The 16,604-nt window shown below is 41.7% G+C and overlaps 1 protein-coding gene across 2 annotated transcripts in view; it reads right to left on the bottom strand.

Annotated features, from left to right (window-relative positions):
- The window catches only part of dstyk (dual serine/threonine and tyrosine protein kinase), a 123,548-nt gene that overhangs the window by 48,766 nt on the left and 58,178 nt on the right, over positions 1–16,604 (bottom strand). For both annotated transcript variants that reach the window (XM_048553188.1, XM_048553189.1), the window contains exon 3: positions 951–1,641. In XM_048553188.1, the coding sequence (XP_048409145.1) occupies positions 951–1,641 (691 nt within the window). The remainder of the gene's footprint in view (positions 1–950; positions 1,642–16,604) is intronic.

The raw sequence follows: 16,604 nt of genomic DNA, 5'->3' as shown, positions 1-16,604 counted from the left end.
TTTGTTGGACTGTTACGTCAATGACTCAAACAACACTGACAAAACATGCAAAGAGTAGACCATTTGGCTCCTTGAATCTGCCTCTGTCAAACAGAAAGTTCATGGCAATCAAACTGTGATTTTCATTCCGCTGGCCAGTCAACCCTGTTTGCCATGTTTCCAGGATGGTATAGTTACTGAATATGCTAAACAGCCCATGTCAAATTAGAGTCCAACTGTTACCAAGGGCTATTGTGGTGCAATGGCAGCATCTCTACCTCTGGGCAAGGAGGCCCATGTTCAAATCCCACCTGCTTCATTTGTGTAGTAACATCTCTTTAATAGGTTACTTGAAAATATAGCAATGAATCCAATCTGTGATTTGGTCTGTACAGAATCAAACAGGGCAGGTGAGCAGCTTTGCCTCAATTGGGCCAAATCAAACCTGAATTACCCATTCCCACTTACACAGAAACAATCCTTTCACCAAGCTTCCCGCTGTGTTTAAACCAAAGATAGAATAAGACCGTAAGACCATAAGACATGGGAGTGGAAGTAAGGCCATTCAGCCCATCAAGTCCACTCCGCCATTTAAATCAAGGCTGATGGGCATTTCAACACCACTTCCCTGCATTCTCCCCGTAGCCCTACATTCCTTCTGAGATCAAGAATTTGTCGATCTCTGCCTTTAAGGCATCCAACGTCCTGGCCTCCACTGCACTACGTGGCAATGAATTTCACAAGCCCACCACTCTCTGGCTGAAGAAATGTCATCTCATTTCAGTTTTAAATTTACCCCCTCTAATGTTAAGGCTGTGCCCATGGGTCCTAGTCTCCCTGCCTAATGGAAACAACTTCCTAGCATCCACCCCTTCTAAACCATATATTATCTTGTAAGTTTTTATTAGATCTCCCCTCAACCTTCTAAACTCCAATGAGTACAATAGTGAATAGTGACATTACAACCTCACCTTTGAACTGCAAGTTTGCTGCCTCTTCCAAAAGCTCCTCCTTCATGCTGCTGAGCGTGTCAACGATCATGTCTCTCATTTCCTCCTGTTTCCGGTTAGCTATGCTCATCAATGACTGGAACAACTCATTCTCTTTGTCCCTGGTGTACTCCAGTCTCTTGGGAGTGATCTGCAAGTCTCTCTGCATGTCGAAGGCCTGGTTGATGAAGATGTCCAAACAGCGGCAATGGACACCATTCAGAACAGTTGCTGCATCCACAAGGTGCATCTGCACCACTTGCTTTGCAAAGATACCAAGCTGCCGAAACTTCTCGAAGTGTTCTACCAACACGCTTTGAGCTTTGCTACAGGTTGAATGCCCACCAGTGCTGGGACTCAGGAAGTCCAGCTTTGCTAGCTGACGATAAAGATAGCTTTTTTCCTTTTCAGACTTGGAGTTTTTCACCGGGAGGTCCTTGTCTAGACCGGAGTGACCGTCTGGGTGGAGAACGCTCAGGTGTTTTGGTACCTTTATGAAGAAAACTGGCAAGGAATGTTCCCTCATCTGCTGCAGCTCACTTTCTTCTGAGGCTGTGAAACGATCCTCACTGATGGCATAGACAATAATTGGAAGGGAATGTCGCCAACAGTCATCAAACTTGCCCCCTTCAGCTCCAGTTTCATGGCACGGAAGGACGAGAATATCCATTTCCTGGAACAGATAAAGAATGGTTAGAAACAAAATCAAGCCCCCCAGTGCTGTGACTCAGTGCTAATTTCACCTCGGAGTCAAAGACTGCTCCAGTGCCAAGGCAGAACACGAAATCAAACCAGACGACGGACAGTTTTCAAAGAGTCCATGTCGAAGATGCTGTCTTTTGCATGTTGAACAAAGGATCTGATCTGTCACAAAGTTGGATGTTAAATGTCCCACTGCACTACTAAGACAACCAGTAATGTCCTGACCAATTTGGACACACTTACATTTTTGTTGTTCAACAGCATGCTGTGTATCTAAGTATCTCTCATTTCTTACTTTGCACTCTAAAGCCTTTGGATGTCCTGAAGTAATGAAAAGTTCAGTCCAATTGTGAGCTTGATTTATTAACAATTAGAAAAATAAAACTACAGATGGCATAAATCAGAAACAAGAACAGGAGTTGCTGTAAAAACTCAGCCGGTCCGGCAACATCTGTGAAGAGAAACCAGAGTTAGTGTCTTGGGTTCATTTCAGAACAGTTCTGAAGGGTCACAGGACTCTGAACGTTAACTGATTACTCTTCCTCAGATGCTGCCGGGCCCGATGAACTTTTCCAGCAACTTCTGTTCTGGTTTGAGTTTGTTTTTCCAGTCAGGGAACAGTACTTGCCTGCAAGTGCCAAATATTTACTCAGTATTTTATGCTAATCTTGGCTTGGAGGCACTGACAACATGTTCCCAGGATTCAGCATTGCAAAGAGAAAGCTATTGGTCGGTACAGCCAACACAGATGAGTTGGAAGAAAGTAAATAATGTAATGGAGCAGTTAATGGGCTCTCAAACAGCCAACACAAATTCTCCATGTCTTAACCTAAGGGGGCATTTGGAGATGGATTAAATGAAGATAGCAAACAGGACCCAGGTAGAAAAACAGCAGCCTCATTCACCAACATGCCACCAGACAAAGCTTTGGTTCAGAGTTTGGATGTCAGCCAGGCAGTTGAAGAGTTTGACACCAAGACCAGATCAACCGATCACTAAACAAATGACTGCATGCACTACTTGATAACTGCTTTTGAATACACCATGTGCGCTTAACTGTTACACTGCAAGTTCAGGACTTTGAGACTGGAGATGGTATATGAATGCAGCCCTTCTGATGGCCTCACCCATAAATTCATGGCCACTTTTCCTCATGTCAATTTTAAATTAAAGCAGAGAATCTATATTAATATACCTTAATAATCCACCTGCACCACAACACAATTAAACTTCCTAGACCATGCACAGGAGCTAATGTCAGAAATTGATACGTTAAGAAGCCTAAAATGAAGGGAATGGGGAGAAAATACTCTGTGGCCCATCTTAGCCAAAGAAAATCCTACTAAGGGCACGATGAAAGCAAAATCTGACGTAATTTCACTAACGGGTTCTATATGCTGAGAAATATTTATGAAACTACAGGAAGCAAATTGAAGGACACAGTCATCTCGGTTCAGGACTAACTATCAGGTGTCACATTCTTGGCTGGTGCGCCACTGATGACGGTAAGACTTTGCCCTGGTGTGACAAGGGCAGAGTGGGAACATGAGCAGACATCCTTGGAAAGGTAAGGCAACCATCCAATGCAAGAGCAAATTAGTGTAGACGCTAAACACTTGGTCAGCTCTGATGAAGAGTCATCCAAACTCAAAAACATTAGCTTGCTCTCTCTCTCTCTACAGATGCTGTCTTGATATGCTGTGATTTCCAGCATCTTTCATTTTCAAAGCTTTCAGTGCATGAGCTTTAGATTTTATTTTGCACATTTGATTGCGCTAAGTGGTACAATGAGGAAACAGCTGTTCAATGTTAGTTATTTTGAGCATCATGGTTGCAATGCACTGTGGCACAAATGAAAAAGGAAAAACCCACAAAAGGGGAACAAGAACCAGGATCTCAGAAGCTCTGATTTCTTGGCTGCTCTCTGTAAGATTATACTTTCCACGTGCCCAATTTTCTCCTCCTCTCACGAAAGCTCAGATTCTTGCTCAACTCAAAATATCTTGCAGCCCAAACATTATGCTTCACATAACAGGCATGGAACTCAAGTGCTAGCCTGGAAGACTGTGGCTTGCTGATTGTAACTGTTTTCAATTTGTCCTTAGACAGGATCAAAGCCAGCGGAAAACAAGGTGACGGCGTTGTGGCAATGTTATCGGACGAGTAATCAAGTGCCACATATTAGTGCGGGTTTTGAATCTCACAGCAGGTGGCAAAGTGTTAATTCAACAAAACTCTGGAATAATTAAGCTGGCCTAATGGCGACAATATACCCACTGTCAACAGTCTGTGATACAACATCTTTTAGTGAAGAAATTATGCCATTCTTGCCTGGTCTGGCCAACATATAACCACAGACCCACTGCAATGTGGTGGACTCTTATCACCCTTCAAAAATAGTTACGAATGGGCAGTAAGCCAAGCAATGCCCAAATACCGTAAACAAATACCAAGGCCAACATTTGTCGGCCATCTCTGATGATTACGGTAGCCATTATACGCACAACCTCAGTTTCAAGTTTCAGGAGCGAATAAATGGCTCAGACCCTTTTGATGTGGTTGACGAAAAGGCCAATCTTAAATCATCTCAATGTTAGGAATCGCTAAACACATGCTGACCAATGAAGACAGACTTGTGGGAGATAGCAATAAACAAAACCTTGGTCCATTTCTAAATTAGGTTACCATGGAACAAGAACTCTTTTGACTGTTCCATTTCAGATCTAAATTTGAATGTACAATGGAGCACATAAAGACCTGAGGTAATTCCTCACTGTGGCTGCTGACCAGCGCTAGCCTCCCTTTAACATTTAATCAAAAACTACCAGTCATTAGTTAACAGGCATATTCTCCATGATAATGCCTCCTGAGTCTACTTGCCAACATATCAGCACTCAGTCTATTGAAATGTTGCTTTCCTCTGAAAGGTAGTTTTTTTCAAAACTGCCCTGAGTGCAAGGTGGAAAGTTTCTACAAAAATGTCTTTTATCAGCAATACCCAAGTTCTGTACTACAGAGTAGCCATAAACCAGAATTCTTTACATTTAGATATCCATTCCTTCTTAACACATTCATGTCAACTCCACCACCACTGTCACCATTATTTCATTACACAAAAGCAGTCTGCAGAGTTAGCCAGAGCTTGAAAAGATCAACAGATTTCACAAATTGTCTTTGCATGATATGTCAAGACTTTTCTTGATCTTTACCCTCCGTAAACTTGAGCTCAACCAAACCTCAGCTGACCATATTCTGAAGCCTGTGAAACATGGCAGCAAGCCAAAGCAGCTCTATTTGTGCGTCCCCATATTCAAGGTACTCTAAGTCTCCAAGATCTTGGACATTTTACGTTACATAAATTTTAATTTCTCCACTGTTGCCCAATGCACCTTCTGTTGCCATGCTCCCAAGCTCTGAAATTTTCCCCATTAAATTTCTCTACTTCTTTCTCCAAGATTTTCCTACAAAACTTGAGCCAAACATTTGGCTACCTCACTGCGATTCAGTGTCAAAATTTTACTGGACAATGTTGCTTCCAAGTACCTTGCAACATCTTATGGCATTATAATGCTCTATAAACTAGTTTGCTAACTGTGTTGTACAAGTCAAATTGCACTGCTGTTTAAACATGTACAAACGCCTGGTGACAGCAAAGTATTCTCACTCGAGGAGATGAAAATGCGGTATTAGAAGCCATAATAACTAACAAAGGACTCAGCTAAAAAAAAATTCCTAAAACAGTACCCACTAAATATCAACAATCCAGGAGAGAGAGTGTCCTGAGGAATCTTTTTTAAAAAAAAAGCGGTTAAGTCTTTTCAGGAGCAAAACTTTTGGAGAAACCTACAATTGATGAAAGTATAAAAAAAGTGAAGACTAAATTAAACCCGCCAAGGCTTGCTTCAGACTGTAGTCAATTGAGTGGGGCAACAACAATTAGTGAAAAGAATATTTTAAACATAGTTTTATTTAGACCAATTAATAGTTGAACAACATGCTGGTAAGCGGGACATGTTTGAAATCACAGTAAAAGTTCTCAGCTGGGATGATTTGTGCACAAAAGGAACTATTTTCCATGGTGAGAACTTTGGCTCCTGGACCTGAATCACTCTAGGACAATTGTTAATTTAGTTTCTTTCATCCAAATCTCAACAGGTTTGTTGGAATAATTATAACTGGCAACAACTTTGCAGAAACATTACTGAAGTAATTCTCTGAACCGTGATTTCTACAAGAGTGATAGTGTGTCTTAACACAATTTCTCTGCACTAGAGTTGTGTTAGTTGCCTTCTTGAGCTAAAAATGCTGAGCAGCCCCAATAAGCAGAAACAAAACATGCAATGCACATCGAGTACACCTTTGATCACATTTCAATTGTTGTTTGCTACGTTACTCACTCTCCAGTAAAAACAAACGACTTGGATTTGAGTCCCAAACCACAATATCCACCTCATTCATGACAGCAATTTCTGTCTTCCTTTCTTTCAGATGAATGATTTATCAGGACACCACTCTGTTTCCTCAGGTCGATGTAAGTGATCCTAGAGTACTAACTGAAACACTAACAGTGCGGTGATGTCAGTGTATTAGCCAGTTTTTATGTAGCAAACAATGCTAATAAAACAGGTCTCCTAATCATTAGCACATAGCTGTTTGGCGGGAGCTTGCTGTGAACAACCTGGTTTCCCACAAGACAAAAGCAAAATATTTCAGACGTTTGAAGGCTTAATGGCTATCAAAAATGGTTGAAAACAGTCAGAAGGTCAGGCAAGCTCCATGGAGAGGAACAGTTGGCATTTCATCTGACCTGTAATTGTGCTGTACCTCAGCTCGACCGAATCCACACTGCTCACGTTTTTTGACGTTGGAAGGTCACGACCCAACTTTCCTGCTCCTCTGATGCTGCCTGGCCTGTGTGCATCCAGCTTTACATGGTGTGACCTGAGATTCTCTAGCATCAGCAGTTCCTACCATCTCCGTTCACATTTTCTCCCGACTATCAGACTTGCTACAAATCACTGGATTTTATCAAGTAACTTGATAAACCATGTAAAATTTGTCACTAACCACAAGCCAGTATTTCAAATTTACATTTGGGTATTGGGTCCATTTTTTGTTCTTTAACAATTTTTACAGACTGAAAGCCCCCTTTAATTGCCTCTGCAGCCTTCAAGGTGAAGCAGGGGGTTACTAAAAGGAAACAGGCAATGGTCTTCAAACTGACAACTCAATTATAAATGCTGAACATTGTTTTTTTGACGGGGGACCAAACTGGGAAGGGGTCTGGTTGAAACCAAGGACTGTGGAAGGAGTTATAACTCACTCAGATAGTAAGAACTGCCGATCATGGAGTCAGAGATAATACAATATGGAACGGGAGGAACACGACAGGCCAGGCAGCATTAAAGGAGCAAGAAAGTTGACATTTCAGGTCGGGACCCTTCTTCAGAAATGGGGGAGATGGAAGGGAACCCTGAAAGAAAAAAGGGGGGTACTGGGGAAGGTAGGTGCGATTGTGATAGGTGGGTGCAGGCAAGCAGTGGTAGGGATTGGTCAGTGAGGTGGGAGGAGCAGATTAGGTGGGAGAGAAGACAGGTAGGTTAAGAAAGCAGGGATGAGAGGGAGGGTTGGTAATGGGATGAGGCTGGGGAGATTTTGGAGCTAGTCAAGTCCACTTTGAGACCATTGGTTTGCAGGCTCCCAAGACAGAATAGGAGGGTGTTGCTTCTCCAGTTTCCAGGTGGCATCATTGTGACGCTGGAGGCGGCCCAGGATGGACATGTCACCCAGGGAGTTGGGGGGGGGGGGGGGGGGGGGGGTGTTATGGCTCACGACTGGAAGGTGTTGTTGTTTCTTGCAAACAGAGCGCAGGTGCTCAACAAAGTGGTCTCTGAGCCTCTGCTTGGTCTCACCGATGATGTAGAGGAGGCCACAAATTGGGAGCAGCATATGCAGTAGGCTATGCTGACAGATGGACAGGTGAACCTTTGTCTGATGTGCCTGGTTTGTTTAGTGCCTTGGATGAACGGGAGGTGAGGGGTGTATGGGCAGGTGTCGCATTTCCTGCAGTTGCAGGCAAAAGTTGCCAGGGGTGATGGAACTGGTGGGAAGTATGGAGCAGATGAGGGAGTTGCAGAGAGACTGGTTCCCATAGAAGGCAGATTTTTGGGGGTTGGGGGGGGGGGGGGGGGGAGAGGAGGAAGAGATATATATCTGTTTGTGATAGCAGATTGCAGGTGGCAGAAGTGATGGGGAATGATATATGTTAAATACGGAGGTTAGTGGGGTAATGTGAGGACAACGAGGATTCTTTGTTTTTGTTGCAGGGAGGGGATGAGTGGCAGAGCTGCAGGAAACGTAAGAGATGCAGTCGAGAGCATTTTTGAACCCTGAAAGGCGGTCTTTGGGGCTTCAATATCAGGACAGTCTATTGTGAAAAAATATTTCAACGACATCACCACTCTCCACACCTGTTTCATGCGCAGCATCTCAAAGCTTCTTACAACCAATTAAAAACTTTGACTGTTACAGAGAAAAGCAGCAACCAAAATTTGCTAACAGCAAATTCCGAAAAACACTGGTTGTCATAACCAAGTAATGAGTTTCAGATATTGTAGTAGTTAGTCCTTCCATCAATACCAGAATTATTCCTCTGGCTATCTTGGTGTAATGTTAATTGCTCTTTTACACCTTGCATGCTATCAGTGTTCTATCTCTTACAAAGACGGCATCCTTAATAGTACTGTACTCTCACCACCACACTTAGCCCAGAGCACGAGCAATCATAGTTCAACCCACCACTTGCTGGCCGAGAGACAAGTAACTCCCAAAGTACAGTAACAGACTCCTTTCTGCACAACCTCATGCACTCAAGCATAATTAATTAGTTTTTAAAAATTACCTTGATTCATTCCCCGAAGACAAGCAATCTGAATATAAATCTCGACAAAACCTTTCCTCCTTAATATCAACCCGAAAGACATACTTAAATCTCCAAAATGGGTCTTTGCATTAGGCCTCTGCACTCACAAGAATGCCACTCAGCAAAGTCCAATGCAAGTCAGTTATGGAACTAGAGACCTCAATATTCAGTATACGTCAATGGCATATTGTGGGAGATTAACATATTTAGCAGTGTTCCTCCCTGGATGCATCAGGATAGGATATGTCATAGTCAACTGCAGCAGCACAATATCCAACTCCAACACAGTACTCCCATTTGCCACAGCACAATTTAACAGTGTGACAAAACATCATGCACCTGGCAGGCCCCACACAAACCATCCTGTCCTAACTTCATCTCAGATCCATATCTGATGCAAACTTAAAAACCTCACATGCAAACTCTTGCCATCTATTTCTATCAAAAGTGCAAACAAAAACAGTCGCAATCTTCATGATCTTTTTATAATCATATAATAACACTAAATTCTGATGAGTTTGAACAGGACATGAATATTAAAGAATTTTCAAGCTGTATGTTTACAGTTAGAGGTGAGACACACTGTTGGTTCAAACCGAATTTAAACTCTGGTCTCTGGAGCAAGGAGGTCAATATTTAACTACATAGCACAAAATAATTGCAGTGTGGAGTTGGCATGGATTTGAAGTGTGTGTTAACTTCAGAATTTGAAACAACAAATTAGGCATTTCTGATACAGAAGGGAAAACAGCTAGCAAGGAAACAATACCATAATGTCAATTAAAGGATTGAAGTTCCTTAAGGCCTCACCAATATACATGAAGTCATAAACAGAAATATTAAACAAGACGTAACATATTTCAATTCTCAACCGTGGACAATAGAAGGTTCAAAGTGCTTATAACACCCGCCAGAGCTGGAATTAAAATCAGGCGGCAAAAGGATGAACTTGGAAAAATTCAAAAAAGTTCAAACTTCCTTAAAAGCCTGGCTAAATTACACATGACATTATATTTAACAGACTCCAGTCTAATCCGTTGCCACAATCCAGGCAGTCTCTGGTATCCCCAAGATCCTTCACAGCAAGCCTGAGATGCATTTCAAGCAGCCACAAATAAATAAAAAACCAAATTCTTCAAAGCTGAAGGCATTTGGAAATAGGAATGAGGTTTGGTTTAGTTAGTTAAGGTCTGAACTGGTTCATCCATTCAGAACATTCTAAAGTTAGAGGAACCTTGGCTGGGATTTCAGTTGGAGCAGGCCAGGTTATAAGACCCTAAAACATAGGAGTGGAAGTAAGGCAATTCAGCCCATCAAGTCCACTCCACCATTTAAATCATGGCTGATGGGCATTTCAACACTACTTCCCTGTGCACTCTCCATAGACCTTGATTACTTCTGAGATCAAGAATTCGTCGATTTCTGCCTTGAAGGCATCCAACGTCGCATGAAGAATGGCCCTCTGGATGATCAAACAGTCACAAATGCCCCTCGACTCTGAATTCCTTGCTGTGCGCATTCTTTCACAAAGCCACAAGACAAATAGATATGCAATAGTTTCTTATTAGTTCATCTTTCTGCAAGTGTCCTCAGATCCACTCGTAGATGGCAGCCAATGATAAGTGGTGTTCCGCAAGGGTCAGTATGGGACCACAATTTTTCACTTTGTACATTACTGATCTCAATGAAGGAACTGTGGGCACTCTGGCCAAGTTTGCAGATGGTGCAAGGACAGGTGGGGGGGACAGGTTGTAATGAGGGGGTGGAGAGGCTGGAGAAGGACCAGGTTTGGAGAGTAGACAAAGAAATGGCAGATGGAGTACATGTGCGAAAGTGAGGGGTCATGCACTTTGGGAAGAAGAATAAAAGCATGGACTGTTTTCTAAACGGGGACAAAATACAGAAGTCTGAAACGCAAAGAAACTTGTGAGTTCCAGTCCAGGATTCTCTCAAGGTGAACTTGGAGTCAGTAGTCAGGCATGCAAATGCAATGTTGGCATTTAATCTGAGAGGGCTTGAATATTAAAGCAGAAATGTACTCCCGAGGCTTTCTAATGCTCTGGTCAGGCCACATTTGTAGTATTGTGTGCAGTTTTGGGCTCCGTATCTCAGGAAGGATGTACTAGCCCTGGAGTGGCTTCAGAGGAGGTTCAGCAGAAACAGCAGCAGAATCAAGCCCGACTATTTTTAGCTGCTGCAATGACCTTCCCTCCATCAGAAGGTCAAAAGTGACAGTGTTCATTGAATCTTGCACCATGTTAAACAGCATTCACAACTCCTCAGATACTGAAATAGTCTGTTGAAATGGTGCAAGATCCAAATAATATCCAGGTTTGGGCTAAAAAGTAATGAGTAACATTGTCTGGCACTCATATGATATCAATGATTATTGTCAACAAAACAATCTAACCATCATCGCTGGATATTTCATGGCATAACCACTCAAAGCCCCTCAGTCAAGATCATGGGATTTATCAATGACCAGAAACTGAATGGAGGGCAGCATGATTGTTTAATGGTTAGCACTGCTGTCCCTTCGCACTAGGAACCAGAGGGTTGGGTGACTGTGTGTCTGGTTTTCACGTTCTCCCCATGGCTGCATTCATTTCTGCCTTGTTCTTGACCTTCCTCCCACAGTCCAACAAATCGAACTTTAGGTGGATTGGTCATGCCAAAATACTCGTACTGTCGAGAGATGTGTAAGCTAGGTGGGTTAGCCACTAGAAATGCAGGTTTGCAGGGGTAATGTAGGAGGCCGGGTGGGAGGAGGGCCAGTGCAGACTCCGTGGGCCAAACAGCCTCTTTCCAGAATGAACGGAATCAGAATCTCTGAAATCAACTGGACTAGCTAAACAAGTGCAGTATTTGAGAGTAGATCAAGGGCTAAAAATCATGCAGTGGCTAACTCTCATTCTGATTCCCAAAAGCCTATCCAGTATCTGTAAAGCACATGTTAGGAGCGTGATGGAATATTCCCCACTTGTCTGGATGGGTGCAGCTCTAAAAACACAAGAATCTCGACACCATCCAAGACAAAGTAGCCTCCTTGACTGACACCAAAAGCACAAGCATAACTGAAAGCTAAAAAGAACTGCAGACGCTGAAATCATAAACAATCAGAAATTGCTGCAGGAACTCAGCAGGTCTGGCAGCTTCAGTGGAGATAAAGCAGAGTCAACACAAGCATCCATTCCTTCCAACAGCAACGCTCCATAGCGCCAGCGTGTAGCATGTATAAGATGCACTGCAGAAATTCACAGTCTCCTTAAGAACACTATCCAGAAAGACAAAAGGCAACAGATACATGGGAACACCAACACCTCTCGGTTCCCCTCTGAGCCACTCAAGACTCTGAATGGGCAATGTTTCACTGCTCCTTCCCCGTCGCTGGGTCAAAATGGTACACATCCCTCCCTAAAAACGTTCTGGGTCCACCTACAGAAAAAGTGGTTTGCTGGCAGTTCAAGGTGGCAGCTCACCTCCACCTTTAAGTTCCAAGCAAAATCAACAATAAATGCTGATGACTAGCAACACCCACATTCCATAATTAGGGCAAAAAAAAGGAGTCTTGCTATTTAGGTGTAACCACCCAGAGTTGCATTTTAAACTCTTCTGGTTTGATAGTGAGTGTCTGAAGACGCAAAAAGGTTTCAGTTTTCATGGCTGGCAATTTCATCATTCCATAGAATGTCCGTTTATTTACCATCTACTGTACTTGACACTCAGCAATTAATTTCATCTGTTGTTGATTTACTTAAATGTGTAAAAACTGCAAGTACTATGGATGCCATTAATCAGGAAGGAAAATAGAAATTGCTGGTAAAGCTCAGCAAGTATGGCAGCATGTGGTAAGATAAATCAGAGTTAATGTTTTGGGTTGAGAGACCCTTTCTCTGAACTGATTTGTCCAACTTCACAGATGATGCCAGACCTACTGAGCTTTTCCAGCAATGTCTATTTTTATTACTTAAACATACACTTGAGCTAATATACATGCTCCTTCTCCAAATCCACTCACTGTTGTTTTCCATCTGGTATTAGCAAATTTAACATGGCATTGAATTGGAGTCTTGTTCACTGTGGGAACTACAAAATACCACCAAAAGTCAAGGGTATCCAACTTGGGCTTTTCACACTACTGTGTCCTTCTCCTTGAAGAACTATTTGCTACCAACTACCATTCAACCAGTTCTTCATCTACTGTCAGTATACACACAAGCAAAAACTTTTTTGAATGCTAAGCACATCATGTTGAAGCTTTCCAAACAAGGTATGGTTTTTTTTCTTCTCCAGACCCACAGAAGTTATTACAAGGCTAATCTTGGACAGATGCTGAATTTAAGTAGAATACAGCAAAGAGAAATAGGTTTACCATCATCCCGGTCTCTGTTAACCTCTTTTCAAAAAAATGGATACTACACTGGTCTATTCCAAATCAACTAGTGTTCAGTGACTACCACATAATGTCATTCATCTTTGCTAAATCTCCATCCTACTCTTTTTCAGTAATCTCAGCCAAATTGTTAGGAATAGATAAAATGATGCTTGAGAGCCCTTTTCATCTGTCTAATATAAAGAAAGATTTTATCTATTCTGGCTGGCCATTCTGATTTGGGAACAGTTTTGCTTTTAGCTCCATCTAAATATTCACAGGGAAGATGGCATTCAGAATGACCCATCTGGTCCCTCAGATTTACATCTGATTAGATTTAATTTGCATATTTTTCAATTGATGTCCTACTGAGGGGCATTAGCTTCTGGCTTTGGGGTTTCCTGTCTCAGTATCTGCAATTATCCTTATTTATATCTACATTTTCACAAAAATCATTCATTGAACACCTGACAACAGGTTGCTGAGTCAGCAAGAAGCTACTGGATAAATGTATAAACACAGTAACACTCAAAAAAATCCCTATATTTCAACTTGTATAAAGAAACTGGACGAACAGTCAACACCTTTCAGTTTTTCAAGGGTTCTTAATTTAAATAGTAGCATGCACAAGACAAAAGAAATGAGAAGAAATTCACCGAAATGTGCTACATGTCCAAATAACCAGTGCCAGCCAACAGAATAAAACAATACACTTGGGTAGATTCATTTCAAATCTTGGAAGCATCTGCAGAATTTACAATTGCTTTTGAAAAGATTTTTTAATATTGAGATCCAAGTATCAAATAGTGAAGCTGCACCTACAGACAGTTTTTACGTCAAGATTTAGTTTCTCCACTCTCTTTTTATACAAAAAGTGTCAAGATCTCGATCAGAATTCAAGCAGAAGAACAGATCTGAGCTAATGGGAACTGCAGACGCTGGAGGATCCGCGATAACAAAGTGTGGAGCTGGATGAACGCAGCAGGCTCTGACTGACGGGGTAGCAAAGCAAAAAGAAGAAGTAATTAGTTTTAAGAAACAAGTTCAAAAGCATTGGTCAAGATAGAGGCCAGAAAACACAATTAACACAATGACTTCCATCAAAAGTTAGGAATTAACCAGAAACGTGCATTAAATATACATTTTTAAAAACTTAGTTTAAGGCCCCAGGATGTTTCACAAGATTGTGATCAGCAACTAGACAGGTGACAAGAGATTTGAATAAAGATTTTAGTGAATCATCTTAAAAAGGAGTGCCAGGTGGGAAGGTTTAATAAGTTAAGTTCACAATTCAGGGGTCACACATTGAATGGTTACTCGGGTTTGATGAAAGTCAAAAGACACAGTTACTAGCGAATTCAGATTCGCTGGAGACCACAGCATTGGAACAGATCCATGTTAAGAAAACAAAAATATACAACATGCACTTTGGCAGCAACTATCAGAAGTGGAAGTAGGCAGCACACGTGCTGGGGAGAATGATGAGCATGGGCAAATAGGTGATTATAAAAACAAATCAAACTCAGCCCGAGGTACTATTCAGGAGTCAATAATAGAATATGGGACAAGTCCTAAAAAAATTGCAGTGAATGAAATGTTAACTAGGAGTTTCAACTTCAAGACTAAAAAAACAAACCAGCAAACTGGCAACACTGAACAAACAAAAGTTAAGACAAGTGATAGAAGCATGGTGGAGGGGGGTGGTGGTTGTGTGGGCTTCACTCAGTTCACCAGGTTGCGGCCAGAGCAAAATGGAAGTTTCAGGCAGTAACATGAGCATGGTCGTGATTTCAGCAATCAGTTGAACTGACGTTAGTCTCTTCTGCTGCTGCTTGCCAGACGAACAAGCCAAGTGATTGAGGAAACTAGTTTATCTCAACCAGAAACTAATCCAGATCACCACTTTATTGATGAAAAATAAAAATTGCTTTCAGCTCCTAATAATATCTATCCCTTAATTTACACTTAAGACAGAATACTTGATCATCTAATTCATTACTATCATGTTACTGTGGTCAGGTCAGCTACCACATTTTAAACATTTCAATAACTCTGTTGCAGACATGTTCACTTGATTGTAAATGTCTTCAGATTAAGAAAGGGTATCACATTTGAGGGCACATAAATTCACGATTCTTTCAAAAGAAATTTAACTGTCTTCTTCTGCATCTTGTGAAATGCTGATAAAAAGAACCATAAACAAAATCCCACAACAGCATTCAAACACTAAAGTGTCTCAAGGGTGAGAAGGGCCAAAAGCAGAGAGGTTTTTAAACAGCTAGAATTGATTCAGAGCCAGAAGTGGCATCAAATAGCAATACTGGACTGCACATCTTCCAGTGGAATGTTTCAAACTAATGAGAAGTTTGTTGAGGAATTCAGGTTTCTAGAAATAGCTGATTAAGGTCCTTCATCATGGAGACGGTAATTGACGACAAAACAGTTGGCAGTCTACATCCTCAAATCAGCATGCCATCACCCACTGTTACTGGACCGGAGATTTTAGTCAACACTGTTATTGGACATTGTACAATGTGCAACTACACGGAACATGAAAAGGTGAAGGAAAAAAAGTGCATAAATTACATGCTTAGCACTCGGACATGCTCCACAGATTCCTGACAATTCTATGCTGTGGTGCAAAGATGGGAATGATGGAGTCTCTTTAACAGATGGCATTTGGAAACAGGTTGAACCTATCGTGTTCTTTCCATCTGCTGTTGATTAATGACCTAGTTTCTTTTTCTGTGTAATATACTTCTACTCTCTTTTTGAAGAGCACTTGCACTCTCGTGTGAATCCTAACTGCCATAACACTAGCCAACTGCAAAATTTATACTTATCGGCTATCAAGCCAGGTTGCATTCTGGGTTTTGACCTACCTAACTGATAAGATAAATGTTTACAAGAAACATTCAAGCTCCCTTTGAAGCACAGCAGCACTGACCTGAATAACTAAAGCAGCGTGTGACCAAACATGGATGATAGTAACAACTTGCCCACATTTTCACAAGGCCGAAGAATAACAAAAGAAAAATAAGCAAATTCTGCACTCTGGATCCTACTTACCTTTGCGACATCCTGCCTCATGACCAGAGATCTGCAAGTTAAAAAAGGACCTGTTCAATCACATGGAGACCCACTGCACAAACTCACTAGCCCAGCAGACATCACCCTAGATAACAGTGACAGCCACAAGGATCAGTCTCCATATATTGGATCATCTCCAGTTTCAGACAATGAATTCAAGGTACACTCATGGTATATGCTACTATTATCAAAGAACATTGCTGCATCATCTACACACTAACCAAGCAGCTTGGATCTTTTGCATCTCATTTTCAATTAACTGTTTTTAGTCTATCTGCCAATTCAGATTTTCATCCATCATACACTGTCAATGTGGCTAAAAGGAACATAATCTCACTTGACAAACACCTATTGTGGCCTCCAGACTATTTTCCCTCCTTCACAGGAAAGGTGTGGAATATTTTAACTATGTCTCGGTTAAAGAATAGCCACATACATCAGCAGGGTCACAATGAATTTGATTCCAATCTTTTAATTCAAAGCATCAGAGCATTTCAAAGCTGGATTCTTTCCATTAGTCTGCATTATCTGCTTCAGTTAACGCAGCACC

The sequence above is a fragment of the Stegostoma tigrinum genome, chromosome 21, assembly GCF_030684315.1.
Source record: "Stegostoma tigrinum isolate sSteTig4 chromosome 21, sSteTig4.hap1, whole genome shotgun sequence".
NCBI classification, from domain to species: domain Eukaryota; kingdom Metazoa; phylum Chordata; class Chondrichthyes; order Orectolobiformes; family Stegostomatidae; genus Stegostoma; species Stegostoma tigrinum.
This window is presented reverse-complemented; position numbering and strand designations above follow the sequence as displayed.